General features: G+C 36.9%; 2 protein-coding genes across 3 annotated transcripts in view; one reads left to right on the top strand and one right to left on the bottom strand.

Moving 5' to 3' along the window:
• Nucleotides 1–2,073, top strand: part of shisal1b (shisa like 1b) — a 47,580-nt gene extending 45,507 nt beyond the window's left edge. The window contains exon 5 of the mRNA XM_081355929.1: nucleotides 1,714–2,073. Within this exon, the coding sequence (XP_081212055.1) occupies nucleotide 1,714 (1 nt within the window). The 3' untranslated portion in view covers nucleotides 1,715–2,073. The remainder of the gene's footprint in view (nucleotides 1–1,713) is intronic.
• A 4,988-nt stretch (nucleotides 2,074–7,061) lies between these two features.
• parvg (parvin, gamma) lies at nucleotides 7,062–17,236 on the bottom strand. 2 transcript variants are annotated; one of them, XM_081356055.1, is made up of 13 exons: nucleotides 17,019–17,236; nucleotides 15,758–15,823; nucleotides 13,330–13,397; nucleotides 13,077–13,179; nucleotides 12,789–12,929; nucleotides 12,587–12,702; nucleotides 11,402–11,457; nucleotides 11,262–11,296; nucleotides 11,067–11,128; nucleotides 10,916–10,984; nucleotides 8,546–8,647; nucleotides 8,115–8,187; nucleotides 7,062–7,552 (listed from the first exon to the last, which is right to left on the bottom strand). In XM_081356055.1, the coding sequence occupies exons 2-13, from the start codon at nucleotides 15,813–15,815 to the stop codon at nucleotides 7,479–7,481; spliced, it is 957 nt and encodes a 318-aa protein (XP_081212181.1). In that variant the 5' UTR covers nucleotides 15,816–15,823; nucleotides 17,019–17,236; the 3' UTR covers nucleotides 7,062–7,478. The 2 variants fall into 2 exon arrangements, with proteins under 2 accessions (XP_081212181.1, XP_081212182.1); XM_081356056.1 differs by having other exon boundaries at nucleotides 13,330–13,391; nucleotides 17,019–17,168.
• Between the last annotated feature and the right edge of the window lie 1,570 nt (nucleotides 17,237–18,806).

Here is an 18,806-nt window from a genome sequence, read left to right as displayed (position 1 = left end):
GGACTGATCTCCCAGCATGCTCTCTGCCCCGGTCTGGTCAGGGGTGCATATGTCTGTTTCACACCAGAGACATGGCCTGGATTCAGAGAGAGAACTCGAAGGCTGCACATGGTGTATTATTAGAGAAGGTCTGCCAACTCACTGTCTCTCTCTCTTGTTCTGTGGGCAGATTTCTTTAAGAGCGCAGTGAAACCTGCACTTGTCATGTCCATGTGCTCCAAGAGCCGAACCAAACACAGGCCACATAGTGTGACATTTCTGCTGTCCACCTCTTCAGATACACACACACCGAGGAGGTGATCTCAGTATGTTTTGCTAGTTACATAAAAAGACGAAGCTTCTGCACATATTGCACTCAAAATGCATTGCATTCACATTTAATTTTGCATTTAAAAGATGCTTTGAGAGTGTCCTTGAGTGTCCTATACGTGTTGTGCAGTTTCAGATTAACTTGCCTCTAAATGACATGTAAAGCAATTTAAAACACTTTACATGTCAATCAGATGGACTCTTTCTCTCCAAATGGCCAGCTCTAGGTCTGATAGTCAAAAGTCTGGCTGTGTAAGACTAAGCTTGTGTGTGTCTTTGTGCTTTTGCAATAAGATGATTTATAATAAAATCAAGTCCGCCTCCAGTCAGGTGGCTTGTCTAGATTTTGCCCAATCAATCCCGAAGCACAGTCCATATGGTAGCTAGTTATCTGTCAGGTGGGTGATCCAGTGATACAGTAGACAACAGGGCTTGAGCCGAAGATGCATTTTCACAATATTATCAGACACAGATTAAGCAGAGGACAAAAAGTCTACAAGTCTTAAAAATAATACATATAAACTGGTCAAAAGTTTTGAATAATTAAAATGTTTTTGTTTTGTTTTTTTACTGCATGACTGCATTTCTTTGATCAAAAATACAGTAAAACAGCAATATTGTGAAATATTATTACAATTTAACATTTTCTATGTGAATACATTTTCAAATCTAATTTATTTTGGTGTATTTTTTTCAGTTCAATTCCTCATACCTGTACACTTAGCTGGTTATAAGTGTCTGTTGTCTACTGTGTTGTGTTTTACATTGTATTTTATGAAATTGTAACCTGTATGTATTTCTAATACTGTATTTATTTTAGCCCTACTTCCCTTTCCCTAAGTGGTTATTCCACTTGTCAGGCCGCCACTGTAAATAAAAACTTGTTCTTTCTTAATGACTTGCCTGCCTGTAAAAATAAAGGTAAAATAAAAAAGGCTCCCGCTCTGATCAGGGACAATTCTTATTATTTTCAATGTTGAAAACAGTTTTTGTTGCTGAAATTTTTTTTTTTTTTTACTTTTATTCAGCAAGGATGCATTAAATTGATCAAAAGTGACAGAAAAGCTTTTGGACGTTTTGTAAAAAACTTTAGAAATTTCTATTTATCAACGATTCCAGAAAATAATAAGGACCGTTATTAATTATTAGCATCAATAATAATTGAAAACTCAAAATAATACCTCAGAATATGAGAATGATTTCTAAGTGAAGACTGGAGTAATGTTTTCTAATCTCTCTCTCTCTCTCTCTCTCTCTGAGAGAGAGAGAGAGAGAGAGAGAGAGAGAGAGAGAAACAAAAGACTGTTAGACTGTTTAATGTTTCTGGTACTTATTAAAAGGGATTTCCCCATTATTTTGCCTGCAATTTACTTCTAATCACTCTTTATGCTCCTTTTTCAACAGAGACCAACCAAATGTAAGGACAAACTGTTGGAGTCCCCCAGTGAAGAAGTGCATTATGGGAAACGTAGTACATGCCCCTGCCACATGGACCTTCATGTCACAGGTACCTGTCTGCGCCAAGCCTCTCCATGTGGTCCAAATCTCACTGAGCACAACTTTCAACCCCTTGACAAACCCAGAACCTCAACTCAGAATAGCGGACAAGTGTGGGAACCAGAGATTCTGAGATTTGTGGAAGTACAGAACCAGACTTCAGACCGAACTGGACTTCGATGGACACAGAACTCAGCCAGGACATCTTTTGGAGGACCTATGTAGCCGTTTCGTGAGCTCTTCTGGATTAAACTCTCTGTAACTGTGCGGTGTCTGTTTATTTATTCATAGTCGGGGAAAGCGATGAGTGATGAATGAAGTCGTCAAACCTAATTTAAAAGATTCAAGCACTCTCATGACTCTAGAAGTTAAATGTCCTTTTTGCAGTAAATATCAAAACTCACATGTCGTGGGTGGTTCTGCGGTGAAGATGTGAAATGAAATAGTACGGTGAATGTTCGTTTTTTGACTACTGTTGTGAATTGACATTTTCTTATTTGTAAGAATCAGTGAGGTAGCAAATCGTGTTAAACTGCGCTTTTTATATTCCCCACATTTTGTTTCATGCCTTAAAGAGTTCATTATGTATGTTTGTTTTGAGATGTCTGAAGACTTCTGTTCAGTGGTATTTACTCTATTGATATAGATCAGATGAGTTTGCTTCACTTTAGTTTTTGAGTGGACCGGTGAAATGAAAACATAATTACACACTCCTTGAACATGACAAAGCAGACAGGCAATTCATTTTCACAAAGGTCAGTAGAAATGATGGACTTTGTTTGCCTTGGTTTTGCAAGGAAGCAGTTATCCGCTTCTCATGCCTGTTGAAATGTATTTGTCAAGCTTGCTCTAGAAGAGTATTACTGTCAGCCAATCAGATTTCAGGATTTCAGCTCATGGCATTCTCATCAACCAATCATTAGGGTTTGGTCAATGATTGTTTAATAGAAATGTTCCAAGACAAACAAAACTTGGCTAAATTGTCTTAGAAATTTCAAGAGTGACCTCACCTGGTATCATCAAGATGAGGTCTATGAAACAAGCTCTTCTGCTTGAGCAATAAGTTTTGAATACGTTTATTGTTTGGAGTCCACGGTACAGTTTTTGTCAGACAACAGCCCAATTACACTAGTAGAGCAGAACAGCTGTGCTTCACCATCTTTGGATTGAGGCAATTGGTGGTAGTGGAGCGGATAAGTGCTTATGTTTGGCAGAATCGTTCAGTTTATGATACAAGCGTGAAAATTGGCATGAGCAGTTTCCATGGGTCACTTGACAAGAAAATTGTCCGAGCCACTTGAAATTTCAAGATGGCGGCCATTTTTCAAGATGGCCGACACCTTAGTGGAGCAGTTAAGTGATATAGTGGTTTATTTGGTGATACAAGCATGAAAATTGGCATGAGCAGTCTCTGTGGGTCACTTGACAATAAGCCACCTACAGCTACTTGAAATTTCAAGATGGCGGCCATTTTTCAAGATAAGATTTAATAGCTCCACTAAGGTGGTGGCCATCTTGAAAAATGGCCGCCATCTTGAAATTTCAAGTAGCTGTGGGTGGCTTATAGTCTAGTGACCATCAGAGACTGCTCATGCCAATTTTCATGTTTGTATCATCAAATAAACCAATTTTTATTTGGTGATAAACTGCTCCACTAAGGTGTCGGCCATCTTGAAAGATGAAAAATCTTGAAATTTCAAGTGGCTCGGACAATTTTCTTGTCAAGTGACCCATGGAGACTGCTCATGCCAATTTTCACGCTTGTATCATAAACTGAACGATTATATCACTTAGCCGCTCCACTATGGTTCAAAAACAAGCTCAAGGTTAAAGTTCTCTGGTTTCTCAGAGGACGAGATCTCTGGTTTCATCAGGTGTGAGTTTAATTATGGTGTCTGTTGGCAAGGAGGACAGACGGTGATTCATCACATCTAGCATATGGAAACTGCCGAAGATGTTTGGGTCATTTCTAAGCCTGCACAAAATCACTAGCCTAGTCACTTACAAAGATTGCACCCTGGTGTGCTTGTTTACAAAAAATGTTTCAGCTGAACTTTCAGCTAAGTGTGACATATTTTCCAAAACAGATTATTATTCTTAAGATTATTTCTTTTGACACAATGCTAAGATGTCCAGGTCATATTTCTATGGAAGCTCGTTTCCGCCACAAAATAAAAAAAAAATAAAAAAGGTAATTGCGACTTTTTATCTCAGAATTCTGACTTTTTTCTCACTTTTTATCCCTGAACTGCATGATATAAACTAAAATTGTGTTTTATAAAGAACTGTCAGTTTCTGTCAGAAACTGTCGCAATTTCTGACTTTATAACATGCAATTGGGAGATATAAAGTCAGAATTGGGAGATATAAACTCGCAATTCTGAAGGAAAAAGTCAGTCTTTAAATCTCGCAAAAATGTCAGACTTTATATCTCGCAAATCTGAGAAATCGAGTCACAATTGCAAGATGTTAACTCGCAATTGTGAGATAAAAAGTCGCAATTATCTTTTAAAATGTTTTATTCTGTGGCAGAAACAAGTTTCCTTACATTTCACCTCTAAAATCAAAAGGAAAAAATAAATCCTATTTTACATGAATAATCCGAAGTATGTTACTTTCATGAAAAATAAACACATTTTACATTTATATTTCTTTACATTACATTTTGCCTTGTTTTTTTAAGTATAATTATTACCAATAAATGATTCTAATTTACATTATTAGAGTACAATACTCATTTGAAATAAACTACCATGAAATGCTACCATGATGTTTTTATTTGAAATATTTAATTATAAAATCTTTTGCATTACAGTAACAAGAATTATGGGGAATTTGTGTAATTTGCATAAACATTAAGGAACTAAGGAAAACAATATAAGAACTCTAAATGGTGTTAAAAATAAGCTTAGTTTTCTTTAAGCAAAATATAATTTCTTATTTTCCTTTCGATTTTATTTGGCATGATTTGTGAAATTCACCCATGTTAATAAATGGTTAGAATGTGATATTTAAAGAGTGCCACATCAAAATGTGTAGCCTACTAATGGTGACATTTGCTGATTGCTAGACACTCTGAATAATTTGACTGAACTCGAATCAGGGATCGGCGAGCACCGGCTGGGTTTTAAACAACCTGTTACCGCCTTCCAGGAGTCATTTCTCAACCTTCAATCAACATGATGTTCTAGGAAACAAGGAAAGTCATCATTATCATAATTGGATTCTTGCCACTATGGGAGCTTGAAACGAAAGCCAGGATTTGCTGTACGTGATTGCAACTGTCAAGTCACCGCTGGAAAAAAAACGCTTCTCGTACAACAAATTACCTAAAAAGTCTAATGTCATGCTCCAGTCTCTACATTAACATGAAAACCGTTGCCTTACTGTCAATCTTCACCTGTTCGTACACCGTTTACCTTGCAACGGGTGCTTTGGTAAACACACAAACATGACTCTCATCATTGTTTCACAAGTGGGTACTGTGTACAACGTAGCATTATGTTATACTTCGTCAAATTTGTAGGACACAGGAAAAAATAAACTTTTAGAGTTGGAACTTTTGTTTATGTGTTGTTATTACCACAGTTTATCACCAGCAGTGACTCAGACTCTTTTTTTGCCTTAGGCTTGAGATGATGAGACATCAGCAGGGAGTTTCAGTCGAACATTTCAGGCGTCTGTATTCCCCGCTAACCCCAGAAATCACCCCACCACAGCAGATCATTAGTCGGCTTGGAGTGGACACAGAGGGCCAACTGGACAGGGACGGATGTTTTGTGTCTCCCAGGTCCATCTACCCATATAATCAGAGCACTGTGGAGTTCAAGGTTGGGGTTTCGTTTGGTCGCTCGCGGTCATTACGTAGGATGCTTTTGAAGTTTTTAATGTGAGAATTTCCTGACATTCTGTCCATCTGTCTGTCCAACCCACCTACACGTCTCTATTGCACTCTGCTTTCTTACCTCTCTCCATCCTACAGATTTCATTCATTTTTATGACACCAACGCCCACGGCAAGGGATAAGAAAGGCTGAAATATTGTGGTTATGAATATAAACGAATAACAAACGGGCGTTAGGATGAAAAATGTCAGCCTCTTATACGTTTCCTGCTCAGAAACAGCAATGGTAAAAAATTACCCAAGGGCAATTCACCATTAAAACGCCATCAGAGCATCCTTGAATCCCGGCCTCTTCGCTGAGAGGAGACTCTCTTAACCTCCCATAATGCTTTTGCCATTTAGATTAAATGGAAGTCATTCACCGTATCCAATTTAAGAGAACACACATTAAGGAAATTAAATTACGGGGGTGGATGGAGGGGTAGTCTGGGTGAGAGATGCCCTTTTACAGTTGACAACAATAGGAGTTTTAGTTTCTCTAAAGTTTAGAAATAATGTGATTGCACTGTATCATTGGTATTTGTCCACATTCTAATCAAAGTTTATCGATATTTAATAATATATTCAGCATTTTAGTGAAGTTCTTTAGCTATAACGAAATTGAATGACTGTCTTCTGAGGTAAAATGTATCGTCACGTGACATTTTGTTTACAAGCCCTTAAATTTACGCTTTTCCGAAGTTTGAACACTTATTGGGCGATTACACGACAGTTTATGTTTCAGTAAGTTGTACTGGATCTTTCAACATACCTTCTTCTGATGTTCAGTCTTGTTTTAAAGTGGTTAAGAGGAAGAGACCACTGGTTCACGCGAGCGCCATACGCGCTGCCGCTTCAACTGAGTCGACATCGATGACCGATCTGACACACACAACATTACGGAGCGCCAAAACGAAACGTAACGTTATATGGTTTGCAAATCTTGATCATATTTACTTTATATCTCAACCTTTGTTTTATATAAAAAATGGATTTGCTCCCACAAACGGCTCTTCAGACTCAAAATGAATAGTGCGTCACACAGACACAGTTGGGTTTTCATGTTTTATGGGGACTTTCCATAGACATAATCATTTTTATACTGTACAAACAGTATACTCTGTCCCCCAATCCTAAACCTACCTATCACAGAATACATCTGAATGTGTACATAATAAATAAATAAATAAATATTTAGTATGATTTATAAGCTGTTTTCCTTATGGGGACAAAAACAATTCCCCACAAGGACATGGATTTCGTATATTGCCATCTTTGGGGACATTTTGTCCCCATAAGGGTAAACCTGAACCACACAAACACAAACACACACACATTATACTTAAAGTATATTGAAGAAAAAAGGGACATCGTTAGAGATGTTATGTGCCACTTTTATTTGAAGACAAGCTGCAAGTCAGCAGAAAAATGCTGAGCGATACATTAAGACTAATGCGCATTTGTCCAAAAAAAAAAAAAAAAAAAAACATTTAAAGTGGAAGAGTGAAAAGGTGAAATTAAATTGAAGCTGTCGGCATCCAAATGCAATTTCCATGATGAGATGAGTGGCCATGTTCTCTCATTTCCGCTCTGAAGCCTCTTCAAATGGTTCAGAGACACTCTGTACAATTGCTTCTAATGTGTTCTAACACTCTGAGTGCCAAAGTGATCTGACTGTCAACTCCGTGCCTCTGATTTTTAGTAAGAAGAAAGTCACAAATGTACAGTTAATTTGGTTATTAAAACATCATGGAAGGTTTTACTGAATTGACAATTTGAGAATGGCTAGATTATTTGTATTTGTGCCTCCTGAATAAGTGATACAGCACTTTCACAGTGGCTGGAACATCTTGGGAAACAATGTCTGTAAGAAACATGAGAAATTAGCTTATTAGTAAATGAACAACCAGGCAGATCATCACGTGCTAACAGCTATTCTATTGAATAAGTACACAAAAAACAGCCTAAATAGGGGTTTTGTTTCCAGCAGTAGTGAACATGTCTTTCATAAAGAAGGTAATGCCATTATATTGTGTTGCATTGTGACAAGCTCAGAGAAAAAATGTAATCCAAGATGGAAGACGAAGTAAGAGAGTTGTTGATTTGTGTGCATAATATGATGAAAATGATGCTTCCTAATAAGATTCGAGTTTCTTCACTTTTAAAAAATAAAGGTTCAAAACGCACAGCAATGCCATAAAATAAACCATTTTTGGTTCCCCAAAGAACTTTTCAGTATTAAATAAGCGTTTTACACTATAAAGAACCTTTTAAGCAATTTAAAGTTTACATAAATTTTAAAGATTCTTTATGGAACCATCGATGCCAAAAAATAACTTTTATTTTTAAAAGCGTTGAGTGGTTTGTTTAGGATGTACACTTCATACTAGGTGGCTCACTAGCTCGGATGGTCTCAAAATAATTACCTTGAGGGTCAATGGACTGAACCGGAAGCCCTCGGTCTATGAGAAGATCCAATGCAAGCGTCACATTATGGAGCTGCAGGTGAACAAACATCAATGGTAAAAGATTAGAATCCGAAACAAACAAACACATGTTGTAAAACCACAACACTGCAAATTCTCTGTAACCGTAACATCATTAGTTTTGATTTCTGTCTTTTGCATTACCCTCAGGTTCTTAACCTGCCTTATGCTGCTGTGCTGTCATATCCAGTCATCCTAAGAGACATTAATTATACGATGGCAAGACACCTCCTGGAGGTGCATGTGAAGTTACACTGATGTAAAATCCCATAATCCTGGATTCAATTTTGCTTCTTGTTGCAAACTGCAATGGAGGTCACTAACAACATGGTTCTCGTGTCAAAACTCGAAATGTTTTCTCGGGTTCTCACCATTTCCGAGCTCCCAACAGGACAAAGGAAGAACTCGCTCAGTGGAATGAAGAAGCCCTCCAACTGCCCAATCAACAAGAGCAGAATCACTCCGTCTGCAATCTAACAATATCACATTTTAAAACATAAACATATCAAACATGAATGTGAGATGTCAAAAACAAGCCCATAAAGGGCTCAAATCATTTTCTTTTTTAGCTTTTGCAATCATCTTACGAGTTGTTGGGTGTTTTTTTTTTTAGTTTAGGGCCAACTGTAACATTACTTTTTCCACATGAAAAAAGATGTTAACCAATCATAACAGCATTTACATTTAAAAAAAAAAAAAACAGCCTGTTGATTCAGAAGGAAAATGGAATTTGTTAAAGGGGTCATGACATGAGAAATCAAATTTGCCTTGATCTAAGAGGTCTTTGTACTATTAAAACATCCAGCAAGTTGCACAGCTTAAACCGCCCTCTTCATTATAAACAAAGCATTTACTCAAGCTCCAAAAAGGCTTGTTTGTAATATTGCGGGATCTGTAATATCACACAGACAAATACATTTGCATATGCCTGCATCCAGAGGAAGACATTGATGAATAGTTTACATCGTCGCTTAGAGACTGACATTTGCCTACACTGGATGAGAGTGTCGTGTCACGTCAAAAAGTAAATTGAAGCCATTATAATCACTGATGCTGTCTACACTGGATACAGTATACCTATGCGCGTTCAGTCTCTGACACACTCTTCACGCTTGAGTCTACTGACAACAGGACAAATAGACGAGTGAAAGAACATTCACTTTGTTTAAACTTTTTTTGGTTTGCGTCCCTGTACAGACTTCAGAAGGATGACAGTGTCACAAGTGGAAACTAGTGGATGGTTTATTTTAATGGCGTCCCGGATCGCATCGGAGGATTATATGTTTGTTCTGAGCATTTTATTTTGTAAATGAGGCAAAACACTTACTCACGTGCAGTAGCGAGTGGATGTTGATACTGTTTCCTATGCAATGACGTTAGCCAATCATAACAGTAATCCATGTCATGATCCCTTTAATATACTGTAAAACCAAATCTTCAGTGAAAAAATAACTTTGACTAACCTTATATACTACCGTTCAAAAGTTTGGGGTTGGCAAGATTTTTAAATGTTTTTGAAAGAAGTCTTCTATACTTAGGCTGCATGTATTTCGAATAAAAATACACAAAAACTGTATTATTGTGAAATGTTATTACAATTAAACAACCATTTTCTATTTGAATATACTTTAAAATGTAATTTATTCCTGTGACAACTTTTTTTAAAGGATAACTGTCGCCAAAATGCGACCTAGGGTCTTTTTGTGAATCTACCTGAGGCAAACTTTCGTTTAAAAGCAAGAATGGAAACGCCACTTTTAAGTTTGACCGTATTTTCGTTTTCGGTCAAATTGCCTTTTGAATGGGAGTGCTGGGGCACTTCTATGATAGCATCAAAAACCACTATTTCTAAAACACTAAGAAGGCTCGACACAACATGAAACTTTGCTGGAATTATCACCAGGGGCTCTACACATGAACTCGAGCATTGAGAACATTGTTTGTGTACACAGAGTTTACTAAAAAGAAAGATTTCGAACAACTCACTGTAGCTGTTGTTGTTTCCGTCCGCCGGCATCTTGACAGTCAAAAATAGACGATCTCCGAATACAACGTAACAGGGAGGAGAGTAAAGATGGAAAGCTCCTAAAGCTTAGTTCCATATAAATTCACGGATAATTTGTTGTTTTGTCGTTAGTGAAAATCAATATTGACCTTGTATTTGAAAAAGGATGCTCAAATAAGAAGCAATACTAAAATTCAGAGTCAGTTCATTCACATTCGGAGATCGACTATTTTTGACTGTCAAAATGCCGGTGGACACAGATACAGTGAGTTTTTCAAAATCTTTCTTTTTAGTAAACTCTGTGTACACAAACAATGTTCTCAATGCTCGAGTTCATGTGTAGAGCCCCTGGTGATACTTCCAGCAAAGTTTCATGTTGTGTCGAGCCTTCTCAGTGTTTTAAAAATAGCAATTTTTGATGCTATCATAGAAGTGCCCCTAGCACTCCCATTCAAAAGGCAATTTGACCGAAAACGAAAATACGGTCAAACTTAAAAATGGCGTTTCCATTTTAATTATGCTTTTAAACGAAAGTTTGCCTCGGGTAGATTCACAAAAATACCCTAGGTTGCATTTTGGCGAGAGTTATCCTTTAAAGATAAGTTTCTTTACAGTAGGTTTTGGTCAATTTAATGTGCCCTTGCTGAATAAAAGTATTAGTTTCTTTCAACAACAAAAAATTGAATGGTAGTGTAAGTTGATCTAGTTGATCAGTAAGTTGATCAGAGTTGCACACCTGTTTGTCAATGTCTGTCACGTTCAGTCCCAGAGATAACATGTTCTTATTCACAAAGTGCAGAATGGCCTGTAGAAAAGAAAACTTGATGAAGCGGTGAAAGATTTGGGGCAAAGACTACATGTAGACACGTGAGGAACTGGATCGGAACCTTTTTCACGGTCTCAATTTTGTGAGCCTCCAGCTTGAAGAGCTCATCAATGGGACATTCCTCTGCAAAGACATTGCAAGAGAGAGATTAAGAAGCAAACGCTTTCTTCTTTATACGCCTCCGCTATCTGAAAGTTACTGATGCTTATAAATATGGAAATGAAAAGGTTTAGAGTTCAGCCTCCGTTTGACTCACTGTTAGATTCTCTCTCAAGCTCTTCACTGGAATTACTGTGGAGACACACAACGCACCATGAAAACGCTGCTTTGGACATTGTCACTGAGTTTCAAAGTGATGTTAAACATGTTTAATAGGGAAGGAGGTTCTTCACAGACCTTTGAAATGTGATGAATTCGGTCTGCTTGTCTGCCTTGATGCCAGATTTTGTGACCTGGTTAACAAATGAGATTCTAATGAATGCTGACAACATGAATATCTAACTTTTGTAGTAATTTAGTAATTTAACTTCTCAGGGAATATTTTTTAAGAGAAATCATGTAAGTGTTGACTGGATGATGGGTATTAGGCTCTTATACTATTGGTTAATATATTTTGTCTATGGATGTGCATCGTTGATTATATGATCTAATTTAGAATGATTTTTTGACTGTACATAATATGCATATTCTTTTCAAACAATATTCAGAGATGAATTGTAAAAAGTAAAAAAAAACAATTGTTCATTGTAATGTGCATATTATTTTTTCAAATAATATGCGACGAAAAATTGTGAGAAAATATTAAATCAATTTTCATTGTAATATATATATTTTTTTAAATAATATACATTCACGAACTGTGAAAAATGATAAAAACATTGTTCATTATAATATGCACTTTCATTTTTGAAATAATATGCAATGATGAATTGTAAAGAATATTGAATCAATTTTTATTATAATATGCATATTAATTTTTTAAATAATATTCAGTGTTGCATTGCTATAATGAACAAATGTTTTCATTATTTTTACAATTCATCACTGTATATTATTTAAAAAAATAAATATGCATATTATAATGAAAACTGATTTAATATTTTTCACAATTCATCATTGCATATTATTTGAAAAATATACTTGCTATAATGGACAAATGTTTTCATTATTTTTAAAAGTATATTAATTATTTTCAAGTAATATGCAAAGATGAATGGTAAAAAATTATGAAAACAATTGTTCATTATAATACGCATATACATTTTTTTCAAATAAAGTGATGACAAATTATTAAATATAAAAAAATTATTTATTATAATATGCAGTGATGAATTGTGAAAAATTATGAAAACTACTTTTTCTCATTATATGTATATATTAATATTTCAAATAATTAGTTGTATCTGAAGAGCAGAATATCATTGAGACTAGGAATTGGACTCATTTTGGCATGTAAGTGACAACACCCTGGCAACCACCTAGAACAGCAGTATTGTGGCAGTGTGTTTTGCACAACCCTCTTTAATATCCTGCTCTTGAAACATTTAGTATGCACATTCATAATTTGCATTAATCAATCACCTCACACTGAATGATCTCCACGCTGACGTTTACAGGCAGTGCCAGATCGGGTTGGAAACGCCTCACAATAGCAACCAGAAGATGTAATGTAGCCAACAGGTCCCTGCTGTGAATGACTGACAGATTGGAGAGGGAGAACAGTGGGCGTATGTTCATAAATATGTAAACCGGACATTGACAAGATCTGATCTGATCGGCTCACGTTTAACGTTCCATTTGGCCGTTTCCTCATTAAGCCCGAAGGTCTCGTTCAGAGCTGTCAGGATGGCATCTAGTTTCCGTAGCTGGACATCAGTACTCAACGCAATCTCCTCTACATTTAAATTAACACCTGCTAACCTGCCTGGGTTCACAACATACACAGATATTGCCTGTTATTTGCAACATTATATTTTCTGCTTTGTGACATCACTTTCATGACATTTAAGCATGTGAGGTTCACTAAATAATGTGCCAGTTCAGAATGTTCTTGCTCTGACATGATTCTTACGTAACAGGTGATGAAGGACGAGTCCGTCATACAGGTCTTCCTCCAGCGATCGCACCACAATATGTTCAATTTTCAGGGTTGTGTTGATCCACTCCACCAAAACCTACCTCAAAGCAACATGGAAAATCCAGATATTCAGACACCCTCAGGAAATGATGCTCACATTGAGGGAAGTGGGTTTGCACAAGAACTAATCAATAAAGTTTTTGATAGCTCTGTGCCACACCACCCCAAAAAAGTTGATGCATCTCACCTCTTTAAGTTTGTTGAGTTTGGGGTCGTCTAAAGATGTCGGTTGAATGATCATTCTTCTCTCTGTTCCTTTAATCCACAATAAAACACATCATATGCCACATTATAAGTTTTAGGATGTTTATTTTCTTTCAGCTAAACACTGGATTTGCCCTTCATAAAACACTGACTGCATTCTATTTCACATACTATACTTACTATAAAGAAGATTAGGATTAGTCTGTCCTGAATCATAGTATGTTCAAAATAGCAAGTCAAATGTGCGCAAGCTCATTCTGATGCTTTTTTTGTTTTTGTTTTTTGTGCTAATGTTACCCATAACCCTTTGCACTCTATATAGCATTGAGTTTGTTGCAAGTTTCTTTTAAAATTGTCAATTTTACTGCAATGTTAGTAACCAAACAGTTGATGGGCTCCATTGACTTCCATGGTATATATTTTTTCATACTATGGAAGTCAGTGGTTTGGTTACCCAACACTAGTCCCAACACTAGTGTACATACTGTAGCCAAAAGTACATTCTTAAAGGGTTAATTCACCCCAAAATGAAAATTATCCCATCATTTACTCACCCTCAAACCATCCTAGGTGTATATGACTTTCTTCTTTCAGCCAAACACAATCAGAGTTAAATAAAAAAGAAATATCCTGGCTCTTCCCAGCTTTATAATGGGAGTGAATGGTACCTGAGATTTTAAAGGACAAAACAAAAGTGCATCCATCCATCATAAAAGTAATCCATACGGCTCCAGGGGGTTAATAAAGGCCTTCTGAAGTGAAGCGATGCATTTTTATATGAAAAATATCCATATTTTTAACTTTAGAATTACAAACTATAATCACTGGCTTCGAGTTCCGGTGGAAGAGTGACCTCTGACCCGACGCGTGACACATTGACGAATGCGAAAGAGCAGAGGATAGAGCAAAACAAAACACCGGTCACGAATAATAAGTCTAAAACAAGAATTTTAAAGAGAAATGTCAGAGGATTTCATTATAAGAGAAGAGGAGCTTGAGTTGGACTAAGAGGCAGGCCCGGCTGCAGAATGAAATGACTGAGGGGGCATGCGAAATTGTTAAGGGGGCTTAACTTAATACCATCAATGAACAATACACACTGATAACTTGCTTAGTAAAAAAAGATAAGCCAGCGTCATTTATTATGCATATATTAACCCTTTCACGCTTAATTTTAATATTCTAACTGACTCTGAGTTTTTTCAAGGCGACTGTTATTTTAGAATTTAGAACGTTCCCCCTAAATGTTTCCATGGCAACGCGTCATATTTGTCACGTGACACACCGCGGATATATCGCTTTTATTTCCTTTTCCCTTTTTTATTCAAAATACTCACAAACTTGCTTACCATGTCATCAACTATCCGATATTCCGATTCTCAAAAATGTGTATGTGAGTGTGTTTGGTCATTTAAAAACCTTTATAAATAATCTTGATCTTGATCTATAACGTGAGATGGCTGTTTCTTTGCGCCGCAGAGAATCCTGTGAGTCATCAATTTCTCCCGAAATACATGCAAGAAAGTGGAATAGAAGAATAGAATAAACTACTTTATAGTTACTTCCACTGTGTTTGTCTGATATGATATGAATAACACACGTCGGAAAATTATATTTGAATAGATTGTTATTGCTGCCTCCACAGACATCAGTGTGTATTTTACAAACTCCAAATGTATTGTTTTACTAGTGCTTAATGTGTATTTAAATGTCTGAAACCTAAAATAAACATTGTGATTGTGAGGTTGAAAACACTGCATAGTTGTGATATATGACAGCGCTGAGCGCGTCCGACTCTGGCTCAGCGCCAACCAACGCCATATGTGGGACCGTACTTTCAGGGGCACTGAAATAAAAAAAAAAATCCCATATATGGAACTGTACCGCTCAAAAGGTTAAACATTTAATTTGTAACCATAAATACAAAAATGAAACTGAGGGGGCACAAATCAGATCTGAGGGGGCAATGCCCCCTTTTGCCCCCTCGTGGCGCCGGGCCTGCTAAGAGGGCTGGGCAACGCCCATTACCGGAAGCCAGTGATTATTGTTTATAAAGTTATAAATATGGATATTTTTCTAACAGAAATGCATCACTTTACTTGGATTTATTAAACCTCTTGGAGACGTATGGGTTACTTTCATGATGGATGGATGCACTTTTTTGGCCTTCAAAAACTCAAAGGCTCTAGTCTATTCACTCCCATTATAAAGCTTATAGGAGAGCAAGGATATTTTTAATATAACTCTGATTGTGTTTGGCTGAAAGAAGAAAGTCATATACACCTAGGATGGCTTGAGTGTGAGTAAATGATGGGATAATTTTAATTTTTGGGTGAACTAACCCTTTAAGTGCATGATAGAAGAGTGTAAAGTAAACTGGATTGATGTTGAGATGAATGTGCACTGCTCACCCAGGGCCTGACGATTGCTGGTTTCGTCCATTTTCTCTTCAGCTCCACAGTCTGTCATTCTTTTGACTGTTTCAAAACATTGTTTTTGTCAAAAAAGTGAACTTCATAATAGTTTTACTCAGCAGACTTTTGATTTCTAGTGCTTCTGTTTTGAAAAACAAGTGATGTTTGGGTTCTGTCAGCGTGCGTGTTTGTGCCCTGAAGGAATTTCAAGGACTCGATTCATCTCGAGGTTTTGTTTTCGTATGGACATTTTTATGGCTATGATGAAGTGCGGCGAACCGAAGCCGACTTCAAACGTCAAAACACAAGGACGGAGAATCTCCACAACACACACACACACGTCTGCGGGAGATCTCGCGCTGAAAGGAGGACAAGATTTCTGCCTTCCTGTATCACGCAAGCCAGCCCACATTGACATAACACAGACTGACGGGGGAAACATAAACCTCACTGACAACAAAAACATGCTGTGAGACTCGGAGACACGGAAAGAAAGGGGGGGAAAAACAAGAAAGGGAAAGAAATAAGATCTCCTAGTTTTGGCCAAAAATGAATACTGTCATATTAACGGTCGTTTAAAACACAAATGCTGTGGAACTTTAGTGCAGTAGTTCTTCTATAGCGACCATGCCATTTTATATTGCCTGCACGTGCTTTCGGAAATTTCCTATTTCCCACTTCTGAAGTCGAGATTACGAGCTCATCGCATTCGAATTTTGACTTGAGAGGGCGTTCATGTCCAGCTTTTTAACTAGGAAACTTTACGATTATTCAGATAGCAGGTGAAGGCAAGCCCCAGAAAGAACATAAAAGCATTATCATATTCATTTTTGAGTGAACTATTCCTTTGAATTATGTCTCAATTATTTATCATAGATAGCAATGACTTAATGGAGAGCAAATTAAGACTTTTGCTTTTAGATGCTTCTCCTGAGAAGAAAAAGTGATTCAATCTCCTGTAGAGTTTTAGAAAAGATCTCCATGATGTAGTCAGATTTTTAAAAAAAAATCTCTTAATATTCTTACAAATATTTCTTACCAAACAATTTCAGAGCCAAATTATCTGGGATTTGCTATCCATATTCACTTTAGAATTCATATACATCAACAGTTTTGTCCATTTTCCAATTCTAGGAGAAAAAGTCTGAGACAAAGGCGAAGCGATCCTTAAACAGAGAAATCTATGAAGTCTGCTGAGCTATGAAAGAGTAATATCTGAGCAATACAATCCTGTCATGTTTGCTGTCAAAACTTTCACCTCAGCTCTCGCCACACGTCTGGAGAAATCTTTCTTCTATCAGTGTGGCAGTAGATGAAACGCCGTCCAAATGGTCCAGTCACCTTCCCTACAAGAATCGATTTACTTCTACAAAACAACCATCTTTCTGAATCAGCTAAAAACAAAAACAAGATCTCGAATATGGGTGAGGCCTATTTCAAACATTAGACAGGAAGTGGTAAGGCAGCACTTCCTCTTTTTTTTTTTTTTTTTTGTACTGCACATAACATGTTCTGAAACTGTCACACACTGCATTAAACACATATCCTCGAACAGACCTTACAGGAGATCCAAACATGACATGTGAGTCAGTAACTAACAGTAACGCTTATTAGTAAACAACCAAATAGTGATCTAACGTTTCCTCTCTTCAAAATAACACTCTCCAGGTTTGTGAGCAACAATTGCATACATTTTCCTCTCTCTCTTTCTGTGACTGTGAGAACGCCTCCCTTTGACGAGAAAAAACAGAGGTAATTTGGGCTGGAGGGTTACCATGGTTACCATCCCAATGAATTCCCCCATTAAACGCAAGTTTGAATCCAGAACAAACAACTGAAAAAAAAAGACCCTCAAAGGAGCATCTGAAAACAACAAGATTATTTAGATTCAGACTTGCCCATCTGTGGATCTGTTTACATTCGCATCATCCTGGGAAAAACAATCATACTGGGAACTATGGTTTACATGTTCCCAAAAAAATGGAAATCCATGCAAATCTCATCTAGGATGTTGTTAGGCAGCTAAGGTTGGGTTCCTTACATGTTCCGAGTGGATTTCAGTGAGTTGCTATGCAATTGCTAAGGTAGTTTGAGTGTAATAACCACTCAGACCACATGGATGTTCTCTGTGGTTGCTAAAGTATTCTGAATGGTTGCTAGAAAGTTGCTATGCACTTGGTAAAGTGCTCTGGGTGGTTGCTAGGGTTATACTATGTGGTCTCTTGGGTGTTGTGGGTGGTTAGTGGAGCTGTATGATTAATCGTTAAAAGATTGCAATCTTATTTCTAAATGACAACGATTCGGCTATGTCTATTAAACCTTTGACAAGTCCGATCACAGCGTTCAAGTCTGCATTGATGCTGCTTCACAACCAGTCTTTTCAACCACACTTTTGAAAGTAACTTGGCACTTCAAATAAAGATTGTATTAATTACATTGTTGCACCAGTAGGTGGCGACAAGTGACTGTTTAAAAAATGTATAGTCATTGAATCATTCATTCAAGAGATTCCTTCAAAAACACTGATTCATCCAGTAATGAAATCGTTTTGAGTGAGTCCTTGAATCATTTATTCAACCGTATTTAAAAAAATATTAATTCACATTAAACATATTTAACATTTTCAACACATATCAAACAGCACATATCAAACAGCAATTAACATTTTGTCAGAATGTCTATTTATCTATTCAGAATCGAGGGAGAATTGTAAACTATTTTAAACGAAGAAACCGTGATTCTACATTTCCAGAACCGTACAGCTCTAGTTGTCAAAAGTCCACACAAAAAAAAACAAAAAAACAACTAGGCCTACTCCATGACTCTTCCGGGTACTTTTCTCCTACTGTTTTTCGTTTGTATTTGGACATACTACTCTTTTCTCCTACTATTTTTCGTTTGTATTTGGACATACTACTCTTTTCCTACTGTTTTTCGAATATTATAATTGCGTCCCTAATGCACAATGCACTATTTACTTATGCACTATGTACTTAACCATGTAGTGTATGAGTTTTAAATAGTAATTTTCCAATTCAACATCAAA

Source organism: Scardinius erythrophthalmus (assembly GCF_964197995.2).
Source record: "Scardinius erythrophthalmus genome assembly, chromosome: 24".
Classification (NCBI taxonomy): Eukaryota; Metazoa; Chordata; class Actinopteri; order Cypriniformes; family Leuciscidae; genus Scardinius; species Scardinius erythrophthalmus.
Note: the sequence above shows the minus strand (reverse complement) of the source record. Positions and strands in the feature narration are given on the sequence as shown.